Raw genomic sequence first — 21,119 nt, 5'->3', positions numbered from 1 at the left:
ACTTGTACATAATCAGTTGTCCTATGTAGTGGTGTTAAAGTATAGTAGTATAATATGTTACTGAAAAAACTCAGCAGCTGAGCTCAGTGAGCTGTGAAGCATGATCACTGCCATTACTGACAACGTGTAAACAAAATGTAGATAAACTCCAGAATTAATCATGTCACATTAAACATTTTGAAAACTTGAGGGCATTTTGGGTTTTTTTACATAATGCGAAAGCCTTCTGAATACAGCCTCTGATATGAATGGCTTCAATAAAGAGATGACAAAGATCAATTTTAGTAAATGAATCTCTATTAGTGGACACATCTTATCATCTCTGTATATTTTTGTTATGGAAAGTTCTCTCTACACTAAACTAATCCAAAGGGAAGGTGGAAATACACCAATCATCGGCATGACTCTCAGTGCTGCACTTTCAGTCTGACATTAAAAGTGTCTTTTCTCAACAGATTGATGAACGTTTTTCCACCATTTGTTAGTCACGGTCTGTTACTCAGCGAGTTCAGAAGAAGCAGGAGGTACATGACAGATTGGAGACAAAAACATCAGCATTTGTGTGTGGGAAGGAAAGGGGAGGAGGGAGGATGGGTGGGGGCAAAGCTGTGGTCATTTGCTTCAATTTAATCAAAGTTGGTCAGCAGCCATAAACAGAGAGAGAGAGAGAGAGAGAGAGAGAGAGAGAGAGAGAGAGAGAGAGAGAGAGACTCAAAGAGCGAGAGAGGAAGAAACAGGCAAATATATCTGCATTTATAAAAATCTGACATTTTACATCTGACCTGTGTGAAGGGAACGCAAACCTGCTTTAATCTGGAGCTTATCTTCCGGGCCTGATTATGTCTGTTTGACGGCTTCTTCTTTCTTTTTTAGCAGACAAAGTGTCTTTTTCAAAACTCTGTGACACTGTACAGCCACGAGCAGAGACTAAAAATACACATGTAAAAGTGGCACCCAAAGGCAGTTGGATGTGCGATTAAAAGTGATGTAAAAGGTCACATTTTTCAGCAGAGTCACTCGTCTGTCTGTCTGCGGCTGCTTCCATTGAACTGTGCTGACCACCAAATATTCTGGAGAACAGAAGGAAGGCTGAGCAGAGAAAAGCCTCTGAAGAAATCTGATGGATTTCCACTGATCTGGACTCATGAAAACCCCTTATCTCCAAAAAATGTCTGCTTTGTCAGAAATGGCTGAAGCCCCGCTCGTTTGCCTCCCAATTTGCATAAATTTGTCTTCGAGCTTGAATCACGTTTGGTAGGAAAGAAGTTCATAAAAAATACTCAGCACATTTCAGCGGCCTCTCAGTTTAAGTCAGGAGTACAAATTGGAGTTGTGGGGTTTACACATGCCATCAGGATATTAAAATGTTTTCATGTTTTAATATGTTTATCTTTCAGTTCTTCAGAATGGTCAACTGAGTAGCAGTGATACACTGTAAAAGCAAAAACAAAAATCCTCAATAAACCAAAAAAAATAATCAATTAAAAAATGACTTTATGACCTTGAATGAAAAGTTTGTCACTTTGCGACCTGCTTTCATACTTATAGGTGAGAAGAGACCGTTCATGTTTAACCTTCTGAGGCTTCAGTCACAGGACATACCATTATTCCTCAACCAGTTGGTGAGTAGTTGCTGGCAGTCACTGGTTTGGTTTCAAATAGGTCTACAGTGATGCGCCAAAAACTTTGTTGCAAATGCTTTAGCCACTTGCAGGTTGCTGTAATCACACATAGATTGTATGAATTTGTTGGGAAACAAACAGAAGCTGTTTCTGTTCAGTGTGAAATATGTGCCTTTTGAAATGTGTTGGCACAACTTTTGTTGGCAGCACCATCTTTGTGAATGATTTCACCCAGGAACAGTTAGAAAACTACAGCACTACTTGCCAAATCATTGGAAAATACATATTTTTCGCTGTCAAACAAGGTTTTCCAGGGCAGGTCCCTTGGCCTGTATTACTGAGGCCTTACTTTAAGGACTTGAGACAAACAGTCTTTGTGAAGGGGTAACAAAATATACCCAATGAGCACCTTAAATCTCATTAAAACATTTACTCTACTGAAAACACGTTTCCTGTTGTGTCCACTGGTCATTGTTTACAAGTGTAGTTTTATTGGAAGATCTAATACAGTAACCTTTCCATTAGGACCTACTCGGATCGAGTCATCACAGTTCGCCATGGTTTTCAGGGTTTTCCATTAGGTCATAGTGAGAGTACCTGGTACCAGGATCCCTTGGAACCCTGCTTGGCCAGGGTTCCAAGGGATCCAAGGAGGTACTAAAATGTGACTTTGTTAGACTGTATTCCACCAATTGGCTGGTCAGTAGTGTCACTCAGTGACTTATGAGAGTGTCTTGTTCAGGAAAATCAAAGCCCCCATTTATAAGAGCTGGCAACGAATGAAACGGCTACAAGAAACAACCCTGTGGTCCCCGAGTCTGACGAAGAGGCACAGCACAGCAGGTATATTTTTGCCTTAACATACACCTTTGTTGTAGCGCTCATGTCGCACATTAATTACATAATGGGACACGTGGATGCATTGCTATGGTGACAACCACACACATCAAGTAGTACTGGATCGTAATGGAAAACCAGTCGATCTGAGTCGAGTCGTGGCGAGTTGATCCAAGTCGGTACCAATGTAAACGAGACTTAAAAGGTTAAATTATTGTCAAATGCTAGCAAAGGTTTTAAGAGTTCGTTTTGACAGGTGCTTTTCTTTTTTGCTCTTCACAAAGATGTTTTAGCTGCATTATTCTAACCACAAACAAGTACAATCAGGCACGAGAAAGCTTGCTGCTGATTGTTCACATTCATCTGCTGGTATCTATTTGAGTTTTGAAGAAGTTATCTACAGGTTAAGAGATGTTTAAGAACTTTCATTTTAAAAATGTATTTTCTTCCTCATGCAGGATCCTCACCCCAGGTTACCTAAACGAATTCAGTCACTGTGATGTAGTATGTATAAAGTGTAAAGGTCATGCTATATTACTGCTCAAGGCCAAGGGACAGTGTTGGTCCCCAGAAAGTAGTAACATGCTCTGTTATTGGTTTTGTCTTACTGATATCTGTTTATCTCCCTAAATGTAAACAGAATTTTTACAGGATTCATATTTTGAATTTAAACTGACTTTAAAACTAAAAAATACATTTTAATGCAGGACAATAAACAAACATTTGCTTTCTATTTAGCTGCAGACTATTAGCGGTGCCTTCACTTATAAAAACACTTTCTTCCAGGTAACTTTTAGCTCAAAGCATACCAGTCAATAAAAATGTGGAATAAAGGATCAAAAATATGAATTAGCTCAACTTTTTTGTTTTTACAGTGTAGCTGCTGGAGTTTCAGAAACTAATAAGGGAAGGGGGAGGGGATTGGGTGGGGTGGTGTAGGGGGTTAACCAACACATGACCTTGGGACCAGGCCTCAAGAACTGACCTTTCTGCCGGAGTCCTTGTGTCCACACTCCCCCTTGTCATACCACCACCTGTTTTTCAACTTGTCTAAGACGGCTTGTTCATTGAGCTTCAGTACTGCTAGGTTTACTGGGATTCTTCAAAGAACCATAAGAGGAAGGGAGGGGAATTGGAAATAACATAAATAACATTATGCACCTCCATGTTATCTTATGTTATTGTTCAGCTGCACAGCAACAGGGCTGCGATAGCTACAGCAGTAGCAGTGGTGGTGGCAGCAACGTTTTTAGCAAAAGTGACTTTAGCAGTACAGTAGCTGTGGAACACTACAGAAAACACCTCAAAAACAGCAGAAAGAAAAACAAACAAACAAACAAAAACAGGCACAATCACACGGAAAACTCTGGAAAATGTCAGCATCAAAGTGATATGCATTAATACTCCATCTAGCTTGGTTTAGCCTGACTCCCTACGTGCGAGATGTGTATTACTATATCACTTTGGGTAACCGGCAAGGGCTGAAAACACTCCGGGAACTTTGGGTTTTCTGAGCAAGAATGCGTCATAAGCTGTCTAAAAAAACAGACTGCATACTATAAACTGTAGTCTCTAGGCAAGGAAGGCTGAACAGCTAACTTTTTCTGGAATAAAATTGAACTGACAAAACTGACTGAAGGGGTATTTTATTAAGTAGGTTTAGTACTTATCAATTCATTGCTAGTTAGCCAGGATTTATTTTCTTCAACTCCATGAACAGACTAGATTTGTATGCTGAACCAATCAGCCACAACCTTTGAACCTTTGGTCACTAAAAGGCATTTATTGTCTTACAATTCAGTGTTGTTCCAGGAAACCCCGGGTCCTAGAATGGCTTTCCTCTGCTTTCATCAGCCCGACAACCTGTACTGCCACACTACAAAAACAACTCTAGAAAGCCTTAAGAAACCCAGACAGACATTGTCTAGGCAAGTCTAGATCCCAACTCAATCCAGCATCTAAACCAGGCATATAAACATGTTGAATCTGGGGAAGTCGCACCTTGCAACTTTTGAGTACTCTAATTATATACTGCCTGACGCCACAGACAACCTTCTGCCCATATGACATGTCACAGCAACCAGAGGTAGAACCACAAAAGTTGGTTTTAGTGTCAGGCTGTATATTTATATAGGTAAAACAGTCCACCTACCTATCTCTGAAATATTGTTCTTATCCATATTAGACTTGAAACACCTAAGACAGACGGTTGGGACGTATTTCACCAATCTTTTACTTTTGTAAATAAATTTACAGATAAATGTCCTATAGTACTATGAAAGACTACAGTATTTAAGCAATCAACTCCTAGACTTTAAATATGTAAATCAAGTTTTGCTGGTTCCTCTGGTATAAATGCAGGTAGACAACCTGAGTTTCCCAAAGGGTTCTAAAGCCCCATTCACCTATAAAGTGGCTGGGTTCATTGTTTCTCAAGGCTGGTCACTGGTCCAGTCTCTGGTTGCCCAAGTCACTTCTTTTGTTCAAGTCCAGGGTCGAAAACCTTTCTGTCACTGTGTAAACCTGGAGAAAATCACCATCTTCCTTCTACACGACTAAAAGTACTAAAAAGTACTGAAAGTAAGGTGGATGTTAGTCTTTTAGTAATGAAAGATTTTCTTTTGTAAAATACCCCATCGATCAGAAAGTAAGAATTCAAAAATGTCTTTGACAAAGAAGGTCACAGTTTTGATGGCTCTATCACCTCCTACTTATCTGTAATAATTTTCTGAGAAAGACACCAAATAGAAGGTTCCTGTAGCATTTCATTGGTGCCATCCGGAGTGTTTTAGTTAGGTAGCGAATTCTGGGTTATTGCCGGTTACCCTGGTGTGCCATTGCCTGTCGTTACCCGTTGGGGTTACGGTGATCTGACCTTGGAGTCCCCTCCCCCGGTGCCGCACTCTCCCTTGTCATACCACCATCTGTTTTTCAATTTGTCCAACAGGCCCTGCTCGTTCAGTTTTAACACTGCCAAGTTAACAGGGTTTCTACGGGGATGATAGTAACAATAAGGGATAAAAGGGAACCTGGTGTTAATGAACAGACGACTGCCACAGTGAAGATAGCAACATTAATACACATGTGTACCTATGACAGGCATGATATTATTAATGAATGGTACATAAAAACAACAGATTCACTGCTATTCAGCCCAGACCTTGAAACATGCTGTTTTCCTGCATCTTCCTCCTGCATTGTGAACATTACAATGCAAGTAGACCAAATACTTACAGTTAGAGAAAAATGCCATCATTTTTTTTAAATCAAATTTTCTGAACTGGGAAAATCTTCAGGTAATGCACACTAGTGACTGTCTGTCTGTCTACTTTACAGGACTCATGCAGTCTCTTTTGAATCTCCGAACACTGTGGTCTTTAAATGGAGAAACACCGTTGTCAAACTCAATTAAAGGTGTGATGCCCATTTAAATGTAATTAGTTAATAACCTCTGTCTCTCTTCCACAGCATGTTTTTATCCTGTTTTCCTTCTCTCACCACAACCGGTCACAGTAGATGGCCCCGCCCCTCCCTGAGCCTGGTTCTGCTGGAGGTTTCTTCCTGTTAAAAGGGAGTTTTTCCTTCCCACTGTCGCCAAAGTGCTCGCTCATAGGGGGTCATATGATTGTTAGGTTTTTCTCTGTATGTATTATTGTAGGGTCCATCTTACAATATAAAGGGCAGCTGTGGCTACAACTGTAGCTGCCTCCACCAGTGTGTGAATGTGAGAGTGAATGAATAGTGGAATTGTAAAAGTGCTTTGGGTTCCTTGAAAAGCGCTATATAAATGCAATCCATTATTATTATTATTATTATTATTACAAAGCGCCTTGAGGGCACTGTAGTTGTGATTTGGTGCTGTATAAATAAAACTGAATTGAATTAAATGTCATAAATAAGTATGCAATACTGAATGGAATATCAGTGCGGTGGTCTATAATACAAGAATCATTTAGACTTTTAAAGTAAATAACAATCAATAGTAAATGTTTGACAAACACTTTAATTTCTGTCTCTAATTATAAGTAAAACTGGTAAAAATTCCTGTTTGTGAGCATCTTTTCAGTGGTAGCATATGTTGACAATGGTCTCACTGGTTGGATCCCAATCCTCCAAAACAAGGCTAATCACTGCATTCATTATTTTATGAAACAATGGCACCACGCCGATGCCAATATGGCATCAGCTTCTCGGTTTAATTTGCATTGTCTATAGCTCATTCTTGGCTCTGACTTGTAAATGGCTGGCTTGATTCACTCATTCAACAATTGCTTCAGTGGATTGTGTTAAACTCAGCCATTAGTTGTAGCAGAATGACAAGTTTCTCAAAACCAAAGGAAAGGTAAACTGCACTTTAATATTGTCTGGGTCGAAAAAACAGAAAATGATTCCATTTTACTACTGTGCAGCAAAGCGCCACTTGCATTTACTTCTAGTCAATACCTGATAAATAAAGGCGGAACACCAGTCAAGTATTCAGGTGTAAATCAGTTCAAATTAAAGGGTAAATGTCTTTTAAATATAAATTTTGTGACATTGTACATGTCCTTGTTGTTCCCCTTTACATACCATAAATGATCAAAACTATAGTGTGGCAGAAGGCAGCAGATGATGTTGAACGGTACATGGTAAATCAATAAAATGATCAATGAGCAGCAGTAATTCAGTTTGAAATGTCAATAACAGATGATGTGATGAGTGTGAAAGCAGCAGAAGAGTTTTGTTCTAAAGTGCATAATTTAATTTAAAAAAAGATCTGTATAAATTCAGTGTGAAAAAACTCCGATTAAATTCAGATTAAAAATGTTTGTGAATCAGATGCTGAAAATAGTAATTTTACAAATTTGACATATCAGGAGAATCACTTACGCTGGGTTCAGACTAGAGAATACTAGTTTTTTATTTTGAAAAATCGTTGCTTTTCATGACTGAAACAGACTAAACATTGTTTCCGGATCATGAATGCTACCTTACTTTCAAGGCGTGCATAATGGAAGGAAGTGCTGATAGCTGTATGTCTTGAGTAATGGCGTGTGTCCACAGGAGCTACCCATTCTGCTAATTAATGACTTGTGGAGCTAGCTGTGCAAAGCTGAAAACTAGCTGTGGACTATCTAAATGAATACATATTTACTCCTCCCCTCAAATGTTTTCAGGAAAATGTATGTATTTTTTCGAGGTTTTAACCTCTCTATTTGGTATGGTCTCATCATTCCCAGTGGCCAGAACAAAGTTTATCTTTTATTCTGATGTGGTCAGAACAAAATCAAAAAGTCTGAACCCAGCGTAACTGTTCACAGAAGTGATGCTTGAGTTCACACTGAGAAGATTCCTGCTAAATTACATTTCATGTCTACACACAGCTATGTTTGGTCAGATTGGTGGTATTCCTAATTGTTCAGGATTATCTCAGTTGGGATATCAAAGAAGCCAGTCCTACAATCCAGAAATGAGTTAGTATTTGTGCACTTCCAATTCCCTTGTCGCAGTCAGCAGGATTTTTAAATGGGACTGTGGTTGATATGAACTTCAGAGATTTTTATGTTTTGTTCTATAACATCAAGTACATAAGTAAATATTCATTTCATAAATTTTGAAGGTTTTACTTTAAGTCTTTGAAGCCTATGGACCTCATTATGCCCACCAAAATGTGTAAGTATCCAAAACTTTTATTTCCCACAGAGCTTATTTAATAGTCTAACTCAAAAATCAAAATCTGTTTTGCTTTTTAGCAAAGGAATCAGGGTGACGCTCACTTCCAAGTCAGCCTACAAAAACCCATCATCCCCGTGGCACTTTATTGTAGAAAATCACCATTTTGGCACAAAAAACTACCATTTGTTTGAATCCTATCAACCAGATTCTGTGAAAACTGTGAGAATGTCATTTGGAACAAATCTTGCAGAAACACAGTCATGGTTAAGGCTCAGAAACAGTGGCTGGGAAACAGCAGAAGGATGATGAGCAGAAAGCAGATTGAATGAAGTCGACTGATGATTTTTTTATTGTCATCTGTTCGTACTAAGAGCCGGTCAACCCAGAGAGAGAGAGAGAGACTGCTCACAGAGAACTCAAGAGCTCATCTTTTTGATGTGTAAAGTTGATTATACAATATGCTCAGCATTCAATGGGTTTAACACAACTGTGTTGCTAAGCAACTGATGACAAAAACTCAACCCTTTATATTTTTAAAAAAAAAATGTTGATTTGGTGCTTCCTGCATCTACAGCAGGGAGCAGAGGTAAATACATACCACCTTCTCTATGCAAGCTGCATTTCAAAGTGATTTATTGATCCATCGATTGATTGAGTCGGATCATACACACAGATTATTTTCAGGGATTAAATAGATTCAAAACTCAAAGGGAAAAAAATATCACATTCCACATGGTGCAGTCTTTGTTCTTCTAGTTCGTCTGCCTTTCTCTGACTCTGGGTTGGCCGTAAATTGCTGACATGAAGCAGAGAGAATGAGAACAAGATGTTCTTTCACTGAACATCTGATAAAAACATGGACTGAGTTCATTCATGTATGAAACAAAGAAAAAGGAAGTACGTGACTTTATGCTGCTGTCAGGTATAATTAAAACTCACCAACTCCACCTCAGGTTATATTTTTCAGCTCAATTTCTGTTTTGTTTTCCTCTTCTGTGGACAAAAGCCATGTTTTTCAATTCACCTTAAATGGCTCTAAACCAGCAACTCATCTGTTATCAAATGTAACATTTATATGGGAAAAAATTCATTAAAATTTTACATGTCAGGTTGGGCTCATTTGTTCAAGAGTATTGCTTGTTTTCCTATTTATGTATTTATGTATTCTTTACTCCAATCAGCCTCACAGCTGTAGCCCTGCTGTCCTACAGTAGTGACACCATCTTGCAGTTCAAACAGCACACGTCACTTGGGTCTCTTTCAGTGATACTCCTTGTGCCTGGGGACCCAGCTCTCCTATGGGAATTACACAAAACACATCTGGGACTCTGCTCTCTAGCAACAGTAATCTCACTGTAATACAGGAGTGATAAAACCTCACATCTGGGACCCAGATCACTGGGGGAGGGAATATTTTGATTTCTATCACAAAATTAGGCAGTGATGCTCCTTATGGATGGGAATCCCATTGCCCAGAACAGAAGAATCACCACAGCCCTAATTTCTAATAGATGTGATGCTCTTCATCTACAGGAATTATGCTTATCTGCAGGACTGACAAACCTCAAGCCTACAAAGACCACTCTCTGACAGGAGTGATGATGTCCTCCCTGATTGCTACACCTTACATCATGCTTTGCAGTGGAAGTGACACTCCTGACAGTCTGTAATGAAAGTGAGGAAGGCCAGCTCTAGGAGCAGCCATGTCTGATGTGAGTATGGCTCTTCATGCTCAGAAATACTGGTCTGCAACAGGAGTGATACGCCTCACACACTGTAATGGGAGCAATGCCCTTGATACACAGGAATTCCACCCTTTAGCAGGACGGATGCTAGTGGGGGTGACAAACGTCAGAGACTAGAATGTATGTGACTCCCTGCATGATGCTAAAGAGTAAATGGAGTAATTCTTTAATAGCACTTTTCTACTCTTATACACAGGCCTATTTTTCAAGCATGGGAACTCTACAGTCTTACAGGAATAATACGACTTACATCATGCAAGGATCTTGCTTTCTAGTGGACGTCATGGAAAACTTTTAAGTGTAAGAATACTGGTTTGTAAGGGAGAGACAATCCAAACCAAATGCAAAACTTTAAACTGTTCATAGTTCAATATGAGACTTCAGTTCCAGAATAATCCTTATTTACTTCAGTGATCGTCAGCAAACTGCCATATCTGATAAATAAACATGAATGAGGTTCATCGAAGTGTTTATCTTAAAGCAGCATTTTACCTGACAGCAGCAAAGCTCAAAGACTGATCGACAGACACAGAATGAGATTCATTAGGATGTTACTTTAGATGTCAGGATTCTGGTGAATGTAGAAGCAAAGACGGGCAGGTAGGCAGTCGGACGGGCATAACAAATGACAACAGACAGCAAAAAGGCCGACAGGGCAGCATCAGGCAGACAAACACAGATACTGACAAAGACAAACAAAAAGAGAGAGACAAGACAGACAAAAAGACAGATTAAGAGACAGACAGACACACAGACACACACAGACAGACAGTAAACAAGTCTAAAAGTCTAAAAAGCTGTTCTCTGGGGTTAGACTAGTTTTCATGTTCCAATCATGAATACCAATTTTGACATTTAATTTTCATGTCTAAACACCTGGATCTGCTCTGTGAATGCCAGCCAGTCATCAGGTTTCTGCAAAAACAGCATCCAGGTTGATGAGTTTGAAACAGCACTCTGTGCTGTGCAGAGGTCATTTTGTCCCCAAGTCTCCTCAGTCTCAGTTCCTAAGAGTAAATTATAAAGTAATTCCACTGATTATATAACACCAATATAGCCATTTATTTTTATTTCCCTCTTCTGTAAAACTTCTACTTAGCCATACTTCAGAGTCAAACATTGACATTTCAGTCCCACTATGTGTATCACAAGCTTGTAAAATTAATACATTACGAAGATTGAAGCAGAAGCTCCCAAGCTTTTAAGCTTGTGACCCAAAGACAATAACATAAGATATATGAAAGTTGTTCCATGAAGAAGCTATTCTTCTGCTTGCATTGTTTCATTTAAATAGCCATGCGACATTCAAAGAGGATAAATTATCCAGTGATTCACAACACAAGCAGAAGGTAAAAGTTCTTTACTCTCCAATTAATCATTTCACAATCCCTCAGATTAATCTTGTGACCCTCTAAGCAGGGCTGAACTCTTGATAAGTAGCTCACTTTATACAAACTAATTAAAAGTAGCTCCAAACTGAGAAACTGTCACAGAAAAATCTATTGTGCTTATAGCCAGTCAGCAAACTATAAATAGATCCTTTAGTGGACATCTTCCAAGTTCTTCCACCTCTGATACACTTAGTGGGTTTTGCTTATAATTCTATAAGACTTTGACAAAATTGTCTATTATTGTGACAATCAGACAAAAGCAGCCCTGCTAACTAAATTATTTTAGCTATAAAACAAAACTTTAATGCAAACTTCAGCTTTCCTGCCCTTTTTATTTTTCCCAGAGGAACTAGACATGCCGGCATCCACACACCAGAGAGCGCTGGAAAGACTGGCTGAAAGTTTTTAATAGTTGTAATTTGTATTTACTACATTCCAATATTATGAGACCATGATATATAATGTTTTTAAAAATACACCCCAGTGTGATACGTTTGCATGCAGTGACCTAATTTCCCCACAAAAAAAGCAGACAGAACAAGACACCGACATTAGTCCCACACAGACTATCCTCTATCTGGAGATTCAGAGTCTACCTGAGGGGGGATCCTTTAGGCGTGGCCACTCCATAGCCTTTAGAGTCCAGGTTGCCTCCTACTTTCATGGTGTCACAGGGCTTCCTCTGCTCGATGTACTCATTCATGGAGGACTCCAGCAGGTAAGCATATTTCCCTTTTGACTTTCTGACCCGTATCACGCCTTCACTAGTGCTCTTGACGAAGACCGATGGGTCTGCACTCCGCATGTACGACCACATCTTCTCGAACACTGCAATCTTTGACCGCTGGTGGAGGAGCAGAGAATATCTATGTGTTATTGTGCTTGTAGAAAAACATTCCTTCTCAGACTGCTGCCTTGACTACAACGTCTGCACTTCTAGAAATGTGCCCCCACCCTGAAGAATTCTTTAGTGGAGCCTCCATCCAAGGTACCATAGGCAATCTCTGTTTGCTTGGCCAGGTCCTCTGCACTCTCTATGGGGGACACCATCCTCTCTACGGTGAGGAAGGCTGCCAGGTTGGCTGTGTAGGAAGAGATGATGATGAGGGTGAAAAACCACCAAACTCCTCCGACAATTCGACCTGAGAGAGACCTGGAGAAGACAAGAAGGGGAAGAAGAGCAAGGAAGATAAATTTTCCATTTCAGGCACAGCAGGCAGGGTTAAAGGGGTGTACTGGGGATATTTCAGCGTCCTTCCCATTTTCTTCAATTATATTCACTGTGACTGAACCAGGAACAAAGCCGACTATTCATTGAATTTTCAGAAAATGCAATAATAAGTGATTCTGCTTCCACCTCACTCTGTTTTCCAAATCTGTTATAACAAATTATTTCAGTTATGTAGATGATACACAAATGGTGTCTCCTAATAACATTATCAATAGCAATTGCTGGCACGTCTCTGCGCAGAAAAAAATCTGCGTTGCGCACAAAAAAAAAAAAAAAATCTAACCTGAAATGAAATGAAAATAAAAACTTTAACAATTCTGTTTTGCAGTGTTAGTCAGTAACTGGCTGCTCCCGTGTAGGATTAGAATGATGCCACGTTATCCCATAGTCCAGCCAATGATGCGATTCACATTCGTATATACGCAGCTGATCAACGTCATTGACAGGCTATGACAGCATCCTTATGTGCCGACGCCGGTGTTTTAGCGAGCAAAGCGGCTGATGTGGAGTGAAGCCACGTTAATGACAACGTGTACAACCATTGGAGACGTGAGCAGGACAGACGGAACAACTGATGGAAAAAGTGTGGACTTTATAGCAGTTTTTAAATTGTGTTGATCGGCCACGTAAAACCAGAGTTATGATAAAATATCTGCAATGTTTGTTTTTCTTCCTGAATACTGTCGTTGTTTATATTTACTGCGGGAAGAAACGGTATAAAATGTGTTTTATAAGGAAAACGCTCGAAAGCCTGTGAACAAAGACAACACCAAAAAAAACCCCAGCCTTTCCTATTGGTCAAAAAATGTACCATGTGGACCAATCAAAAAATGATATGGCAACATGGCATTTAGTTGTTTAGGAAGGGGGAAGTTTTAGGAGTGACGGCGGAGTTTTGAGATGTGAGAGATTTGCGATGTTTAGCGCAAATCTTGTGTAGTTAGTGTGTAGTGTAGTCAATAGTGTTGTTGTGTGTGTCAGAACAATGAGGCGACTGCTGAGTGTTACAGGTGTTACAGCAGTGATACATCTGCTGCTGTCAGGCCTGCAGGTATCAGGCTGTTGTTCTCCTTCATCTCATAGTGGACAGAAATTATTTTTTGGATTTTTTTGGAGTGGCACAAATAATTTGTGTGGCATCAGATTTGATGCAGAACAGCTGATTGTTCTGCAAATAGTTTGAAATGTTTGTTTAAAAAAACGTCTTGGCTGTATTTTTAGGTAAACAGCTGCAAAAAACTTTGTTTGCAAAACTCAGTTACTTTTTTGAAGAAGTAACTATATAATTAATTGCCCAACATTGGTCATTATTTACTGTATTTTCCAGACATAGTTACAGACACTACAGTTGTGTTTTCAAAATTGGAGTTCAAGTTATTTTTACTTCCAATAGTGTTAACATGCTACACAGGTCATGAACAAGATTTTTTTAAATTGTCATTGTAAGTGGGCTAAAGCAGTTAATTAAAAGTAGTCTAACATAAATGCTGTAATTTGATTATTTTGATGAACCATGTAACTTGGATGGATTGGATGCTGGCGTGACCACAGTGCACACGTCTGCTGTCGCTCACAGTGGTCCAAGGGACGCTCAGGGAGTTTGTGTGTTCGCTCAGACACATGAAACATTAGAGAGAACAACATTGGTTGTAGCTAAACAAAAAAAAGACCATATGGCATAAAAGCTCTTGTCCCAATCCTTTACCGAACCAGACCAGGTTAAAAACACAAAATAAATTGCACTTTAATATATTCTGAACCTTTCAAATCCCAAAGGTAAAGATCAGTTCAATCATTAGCGGATGATAGTTGATGCTTGTCTGATGCATTTAGCAGAAAAATTAAGCCAGACTCTTTCTCATCAGCCTGTGTACACAAAAGCCTGTTTACATGTGATTGTTCCTGCAAACCATACATGCTTCTGGTGAGAATGGCCATCATTTTTTAAAGTTATTAAAGTATAGAAAACAGAGTTTATGTAGCTATTTCTTGTCAGAAACATATATTTTCTCTAGTTTTTACCAGGGCCTGGTGGCTACATTACATTACTACATTACAAGCCATCTGCAGAATGCAATTCATCAAAACTGAAGAACATGCTCCTAGATGTTTTGATAAAACATGTATAAAACAAATATGAGAAAGCTCCCAGTAAATATTTAATAGCATAATAATTAATAATAATTAATAGCAATTATAATCATATACAGAATGTACTATAGAGTCTGGGATTAGGAAACTTGTAGTTACTACAAAGACCCAGTCACTTTTAAGTAATCCACCTACTGAATATTGACATTTTTCCAATATTTGGGAGTGCATTTTAGTCTTTTTTGTTGTTGTTTATTTTATTTATCTCTCTAGTGTTATGTAACACCCATACTAGTACCCGGTTGATCTGCTTTTGGCTTTTTGGCCACAGTGATTTGGGTCCATATTGACATGATACCATCACACAGCTGCAGTAGATTTGTAGGCTGGACATCCATGATACAATTCTCATGTTCTCATGAATTGAGCTCTACTGCCTCTGGGGTCCTTCTGAAATGAATTTGCTGTTTTCAAGAACCTAGTTTGAGTTTGAGACCCTGCCATCCTCAAAGTTACTTAGAAAACCTTCCATCCTCATTCTGTACAGTTTGAACTTCAGCAGGCTGTTTTGACCATGTCTACATATCTAAATGCACCCAGTTGCTCTCATGTGACTGGCTGATTAGACATTTGTGTTAACGAGCTGGTGAGTGTGTTTATGCATGTTTATGCATTCTCAATCACGACAGTTAAAACGGTCTCTGCACAAACTTTTTCTTCTTTAACCAATAGTATGTACCTCTAGAAAATTGGAAACAAACCCCTGGAGCATAAGTGCCACCAGATGGAATGCCTGTTCTAATTTATCTGTCCATGTGTTTTATATTTATAAAGCTTCTTTCAAATAGTATCTGTCTCTGCATATTCATGACTCATAGCTGGGATCAAAAGTCAGCATTTAAGAGCTGTGTGTAAAACATAACTTGACTGTCAGAGTTAAACAGATGCTGACATGCAAACAAATACTCTAGCTTCAACACTTGCATCACAGATGACAGTCTGGCATAAAAATGCAGGTCAGATGTTTTCTCTCTCTGTGTAACTCTGGCATGCATCACCTTAATGAAACAGACATGAAAAAGAGGAGGGAAGAGGTTCACACATTTCAGTTCATAAGCTGAGTCAACAATAGTGAATCAGTGGCAATCTGAGACCTGGAGATATTTGCATGGGTCAGATGACAAAAACTAACTCATGCTGACAACACAAGCAGAAGGTTCAAAGGCATGTGGACCAGGACCGCAGGCCTGCTTACTCCTTGAGAAGTAAGCAGTACCTGGCCCATTGTTGCAACCGTACTAAGAGCTACATCATCATTAGGTTTGTGCCAGGGTTTTCCTTTAATATTAATTCTGTCCATTATTTTTTGGGACAGTCATAGCCAGGAGGACGGGTCCTTAGAGTCACCTATCTATTTTTTGCAGATGATGTGGTTCTGTTGGTGTCATCTGGTGGTGATCTGCAGCTCACGCTGGCACAGGTGAGCAGAGTGTAGAGCAGCAGGAATGAGAATTAGCTTCTCCAGTGTCTACTCGAGATCAAGGATCAGTTTCAGAACAAATCAGTTTAAGCACCTCAGAAAATTGTTCATGAATGAGGGGAGAGAGGAACGGGAGACTGAGAGATGCCTTTCTGTTGTGGTAAAGAGCAAGCTGATTGTAAAAGCAAAGTTGTTGATTTACCGGTCAGTCTACATTCCCACCCTCACCAATAGTCACAGACTGAGACTTAATATTCAAAATAATACTGCATATACAGGGAGTGCAGAATTATTAGGCAAATGAGTATTTTGTCCACATCATCCTCTTCATGCATGTTGTCTTACTCCAAGCTGTATAGGCTCGAAAGCCTACTACCAATTAAGCATATTAGGTGATGTGCATCTCTGTAATGAGAAGGGGTGTGGTCTAATGACATCAACACCCTATATCAGGTGTGCATAATTATTAGGCAACGTCCTTTCCTTTGGCAAAATGGGTCAAAAGAAGGACTTGACAGGCTCAGAAAAGTCAAAAATAGTGAGATATCTTGCAGAGGGATGCAGCAGTCTCAAAATTGCAAAGCTTCTGAAGCGTGATCATCGAACAATCAAGCGTTTCATTCAAAATAGTCAACAGGGTCGCAAGAAGCGTGTGGAAAAACCAAGGCGCAAAATAACTGCCCATGAACTGAGAAAAGTCAAGCGTGCAGCTGCCAAGATGCCACTTGCCACCAGTTTGGCCATATTTCAGAGCTGCAACATCACTGGAGTGCCCAAAAGCACAAGGTGTGCAATACTCAGAGACATGGCCAAGGTAAGAAAGGCTGAAAGACGACCACCACTGAACAAGACACACAAGCTGAAACGTCAAGACTGGGCCAAGAAATATCTCAAGACTGGTTTTTCTAAGGTTTTATGGACTGATGAAATGAGAGTGAGTCTTGATGGGCCAGATGGATGGGCCCGTGGCTGGATTGGTAAAGGGCAGAGAGCTCCAGTCCGACTCAGACGCCAGCAAGGTGGAGGTGGAGTACTGGTTTGGGCTGGTATCATCAAAGATGAGCTTGTGGGGCCTTTTCGGGTTGAGGATGGAGTCAAGCTCAACTCCCAGTCCTACTGCCAGTTTCTGGAAGACACCTTCTTCAAGCAGTGGTACAGGAAGAAGTCTGCATCCTTCAAGAAAAACATGATTTCCATGCAGGACAATGCTCCATCACACGCGTCCAAGTACTCCACAGCGTGGCTGGCAAGAAAGGGTATAAAAGAAGAAAAACTAATGACATGGCCACCTTGTTCACCTGATCTGAACCCCATTGAGAATCTGTGGTCCATCATCAAATGTGAGATTTACAAGGAGGGAAAACAGTACACCTCTCTGAACAGTGTCTGGGAGGCTGTGGTTGCTGCTGCACGCAATGTTGATGGTGAACAGATCAAAACACTGACAGAATCCATGGATGGCAGGCTTTTGAGTGTCCTTGCAAAGACAGGTGGCTATATTGGTCGCTGATTTGTTTTTGTTTTGTTTTTGAATGTCAGAAATGTATATTTGTGAATGTGGAGATGTTATATTGGTTTCACTGGTAAAAATAAATAATTGAAATGGGTATATATTTGTTTGTTGTTAAGTTGCCTAATAATTATGCACAGTAATAGTCACCTGCACACACAGATATCCCCCTAAAATAGCTAAAGCTAAAAACAAACTAAAAACTACTTCCACAAACATTCAGCTTTGATATTAATGAGTTTTTTGGGTTCATTGAGAACATGGTTGTTGTTCAATAATAAAATTATTCCTCAAAAATACAACTTGCCTAATAATTCTGCACTCCCTGTACAAGCAGAAGTTAGCTTTCTCTCTCCCATGGAGATGAGGAGCTTGGCTATTTGGGAAGTCGTTAGAGAAGGGCTACCAGTCCTCTACATCAACAGGAGTCCGTTCAAGTGGTTTGAGCATCTGCTTGGAAATCTCCATTGGGAAGAGGCCCCTGTGCAAACCAAAATTATATCTCTCAACTTCTTAGGGAATTAAAGGTCTTGGCATGTTTGCTTAGACTGCTGCCTCCACAATCCATAGAATCCAATCCAAGAAGCAAAAGATGGGTGGATGAAACATGACCAAATGTAATATGAACAACAGAAGGAGAAAGCTATTCCTTAAATTTATTTTGAGAAATGTCAGCAACTATTTTAAAGCATCAGGTATGACTGGCGATTTAAGATTCCCATGACCACTAAAATGAATGTTATGACTCTCTAACCATTCATTTAGACAGAGGCTTGAATTAAGTAAGGCAAAATAACTCATTAGGGGCGCTGTTAAGATGATTGTCAACCACAGGAGTTCATTGGCAGCCTGGATCCAGAACAGAACTGGTCCTAGAACAGCACAATTACCCACACATATACTGGTACGTAGCCCTGAATTGCCTACCCCCAACAGGGAACTAATCCCCACCCAGGATTACTCCAAAAATAAGAAAGGCAAAATAATAAAAGAGTGCCCAACGGAAAAACTTAAAAAGCTCAGCTGGACACTCACCTAACTTAACTGGGAAGTTGTGGTTCTCAAAAGGTGACAAAGCAAGATAATCAAAACCAAATCCAACTTGAAACTCCCTTTTCAAAGATCCCGGGCGAGCCCCCACTTGTTACGTTCCCCTAAAAGGGTCCAGGCAATGAGGGGGAAGTAACAAGAAGTGTCCAGGTCAGAAAAAGGAGTCAAGGAGGCAAAAGGGTTAAATTAAATAGTTTTATTAGAATTAGCTCAACTAAAGGAGACGGACAAGCCGCTATCACCATTTAAGGAAAACAAACAAAACTCAAGCGTTGGTCAATAAAGTAAAAAGTAAGTCAAAAAGAGAGAGCAGCTCACTAACTGCAAATACACCAAACCACAACTCACTAGCTGCAAACACACTAATGGCACTCTGGCCCAGAGCTCACCTTTTCCTGGGCTTAAATCTCCTTGATTACTGACAAGAGTCAGCTGCACAAAAGGGAAAGGTGGCACCTCAGGCAGAAGAGGTGGTGGGACACGCCCACACAGGCACTTTCAGGAGGAGGCCCTGCTAGGGCCGTAACATTATGGTATTATTAACGGACATCCAGTGAGAAAGGTCCAGCCCTCTCATAGGTCCATGTACACAGCAAGACATGCTAAAGGTAATGCCAAGAAGAATCGTCACAACTGTAAAAGTCTGATTGAGGCAAAAGTGCGACTATAACTGCCTTCTTATACAACATGTATAAGATGTTATCTGTATGCAACATACAGATAACATCTCATGAAATCTGGCTTAGGGATCATGAGGAAGACAATCACTGTAATGGTTCAAAATACACACACAGTGACACACTTACATACATATGAGGACACGCACAAGCGCACAGACTGTAGCAGATCCAAAATAGAAAGAGCCTCAGGCCTTAATGCAGCGGTAACATACAACAAACCCGGCAGCATGTCACACAGAATCGGCCGCATTTCATGATACATGTGTGCATCAATAATGCAGCTGAGAGTGTATCATAAAGCTGCGTGTGTGTTCTCGTGTTTGCGAGGTCCTCTGTAACAGCACTCATACAGATTTCACAGAACGTCTTTGTTTGGTTCGTTTCAATTTTTAATTCTTAAAAACGTTGCACTCTCCACTGACACCAGAAAAATAGTAAAGTTGCTCCAGTAAAACAGACACAAACTGCTCCCGTGTGGGATACCTAATTAATAAGTGAAATTAAAATTACAGTGATCATTGAGACCTTTTGGCTGATCATAAAATAAAGTAAAACAAAAATAAAATAAATGTGTAATACAGAAGTTAAGAAAAATGAATTACAGGAACCGTTTCGAACATTTTGGTTTACAATAAAATTGCATCATTGCATCACAAAATGGCAAAACCCCAATATTTCACAAAAGCATGTAAGGCGCTAGAAGATAAGTAATTACCTGGGAGAGATGTCACAGCCCTGCTGCATAAACGCTCCGAGTGAGAACCACAGAGAATTAAAGATGCCAAAGTCATTGGTGCATTCTGGGGTCTCCTTTTCCTTCTGCTGGTTCTGGTTCTGCCCCTGAGCCTGGGAGAACCCTAACAGAGGAAACAATCAAAAATATAAAAGATGAAGGTTCGGTTTCTGTTGTTACAAGAATAAACGTAAAAAAAAAAAGACATATATGCTGAGATACCTGGAGAGTGGGTATGTTCTGCGGATGAAGAGGCCTGAGCTCTTCGAGAAGAAGAGGGAGCAGTTTCATCTTCATCATCAGACTCCTCACCGTTCCATTCGTAAGGACTGAACCGACTCACCTGTTTAAGATAAAAAACAAAACAAAAAAAAACAAGGATCCTCAGTTTAACAGTAAACTTAAAGAATTAGATGTCACTTACTCTTCTAGTCCTAACAGCCTTTGGAGTCATTTCTACAGTATGTGAAGCAATCAAAAATCATTTTAATGTCACTGACTAGGCTTGCACCAGCTCCGTCCACCCATCCATCCATCCGTTTTTCACAAAGTATCATGTTAGCTAACATTAGTTAAAAGAAAGCTTTCTTTATCCAGTCTGCCCAGTCTCACCAGGAAGAGCACCACGCTGACCCCGATGTAGGCAAAGACGATGCACATCCAGATCTCGTAGGCCAGCGGGTCGAGGAAAGAGAAGACGCCCGGTTTGGACTTGATAGGTTTCTTGATCATGATGGAGATTCCCAGAGACATGAAGGGTTTTGTGAAGTCGATCACCTGCTCTCGCACCAGAGTGATGGTCAGCGGGGCCACTGCCATGTCCGCCTTCTGCAGGAGGAGAGACACAAAACCCTTTGCTAAAAGAAAAGCATCTGTATGTATGGAAGCACATTATCATATGTCCACAACAGATATCCAAATTTGCAGTTTTTCTCGATTGCTTAAACACATTTCTTGAAACTATGCCTCGTATTCCCAAAACAGTAAAAACAAATCCATAACGTCTCACCCAATTTCCCAAACGTATTTTCAGGTCAAAATGAAGCTCTACACTTAAAACCAAAAACCATAATGTTTAATGTGATATTATGGTT

At 40.0% G+C, this 21,119-nt stretch overlaps 1 protein-coding gene across 3 annotated transcripts in view; it reads right to left on the bottom strand.

The window, feature by feature from the left end:
* LOC146624788 (glutamate receptor 1-like) overlaps positions 1-21,119 on the bottom strand; it is a 109,150-nt gene that overhangs the window by 8,497 nt on the left and 79,534 nt on the right. For 2 of the 3 annotated variants that reach the window (XM_085364739.1, XM_085364740.1), the window contains 6 exons: positions 20,638-20,853; positions 20,248-20,368; positions 20,008-20,149; positions 12,205-12,403; positions 11,847-12,094; positions 3,445-3,559 (listed from right to left, as the gene is read on the bottom strand). In XM_085364739.1, the coding sequence (XP_085220865.1) occupies positions 3,445-3,559; positions 11,847-12,094; positions 12,205-12,403; positions 20,008-20,149; positions 20,248-20,368; positions 20,638-20,853 (1,041 nt within the window). The remainder of the gene's footprint in view (positions 1-3,444; positions 3,560-11,846; positions 12,095-12,204; positions 12,404-20,007; positions 20,150-20,247; positions 20,369-20,637; positions 20,854-21,119) is intronic. The other variant, XM_085364741.1, reaches the window with a different exon arrangement.

Source organism: Diplotaxodon limnothrissa, linkage group LG10 (genome assembly GCF_057381915.1).
Source record: "Diplotaxodon limnothrissa isolate DT_005_m linkage group LG10, D_limnothrissa_male_GT1.1, whole genome shotgun sequence".
Taxonomy (NCBI): Eukaryota; Metazoa; Chordata; class Actinopteri; order Cichliformes; family Cichlidae; genus Diplotaxodon; species Diplotaxodon limnothrissa.
Note: the sequence above shows the minus strand (reverse complement) of the source record. Positions and strands in the feature narration are given on the sequence as shown.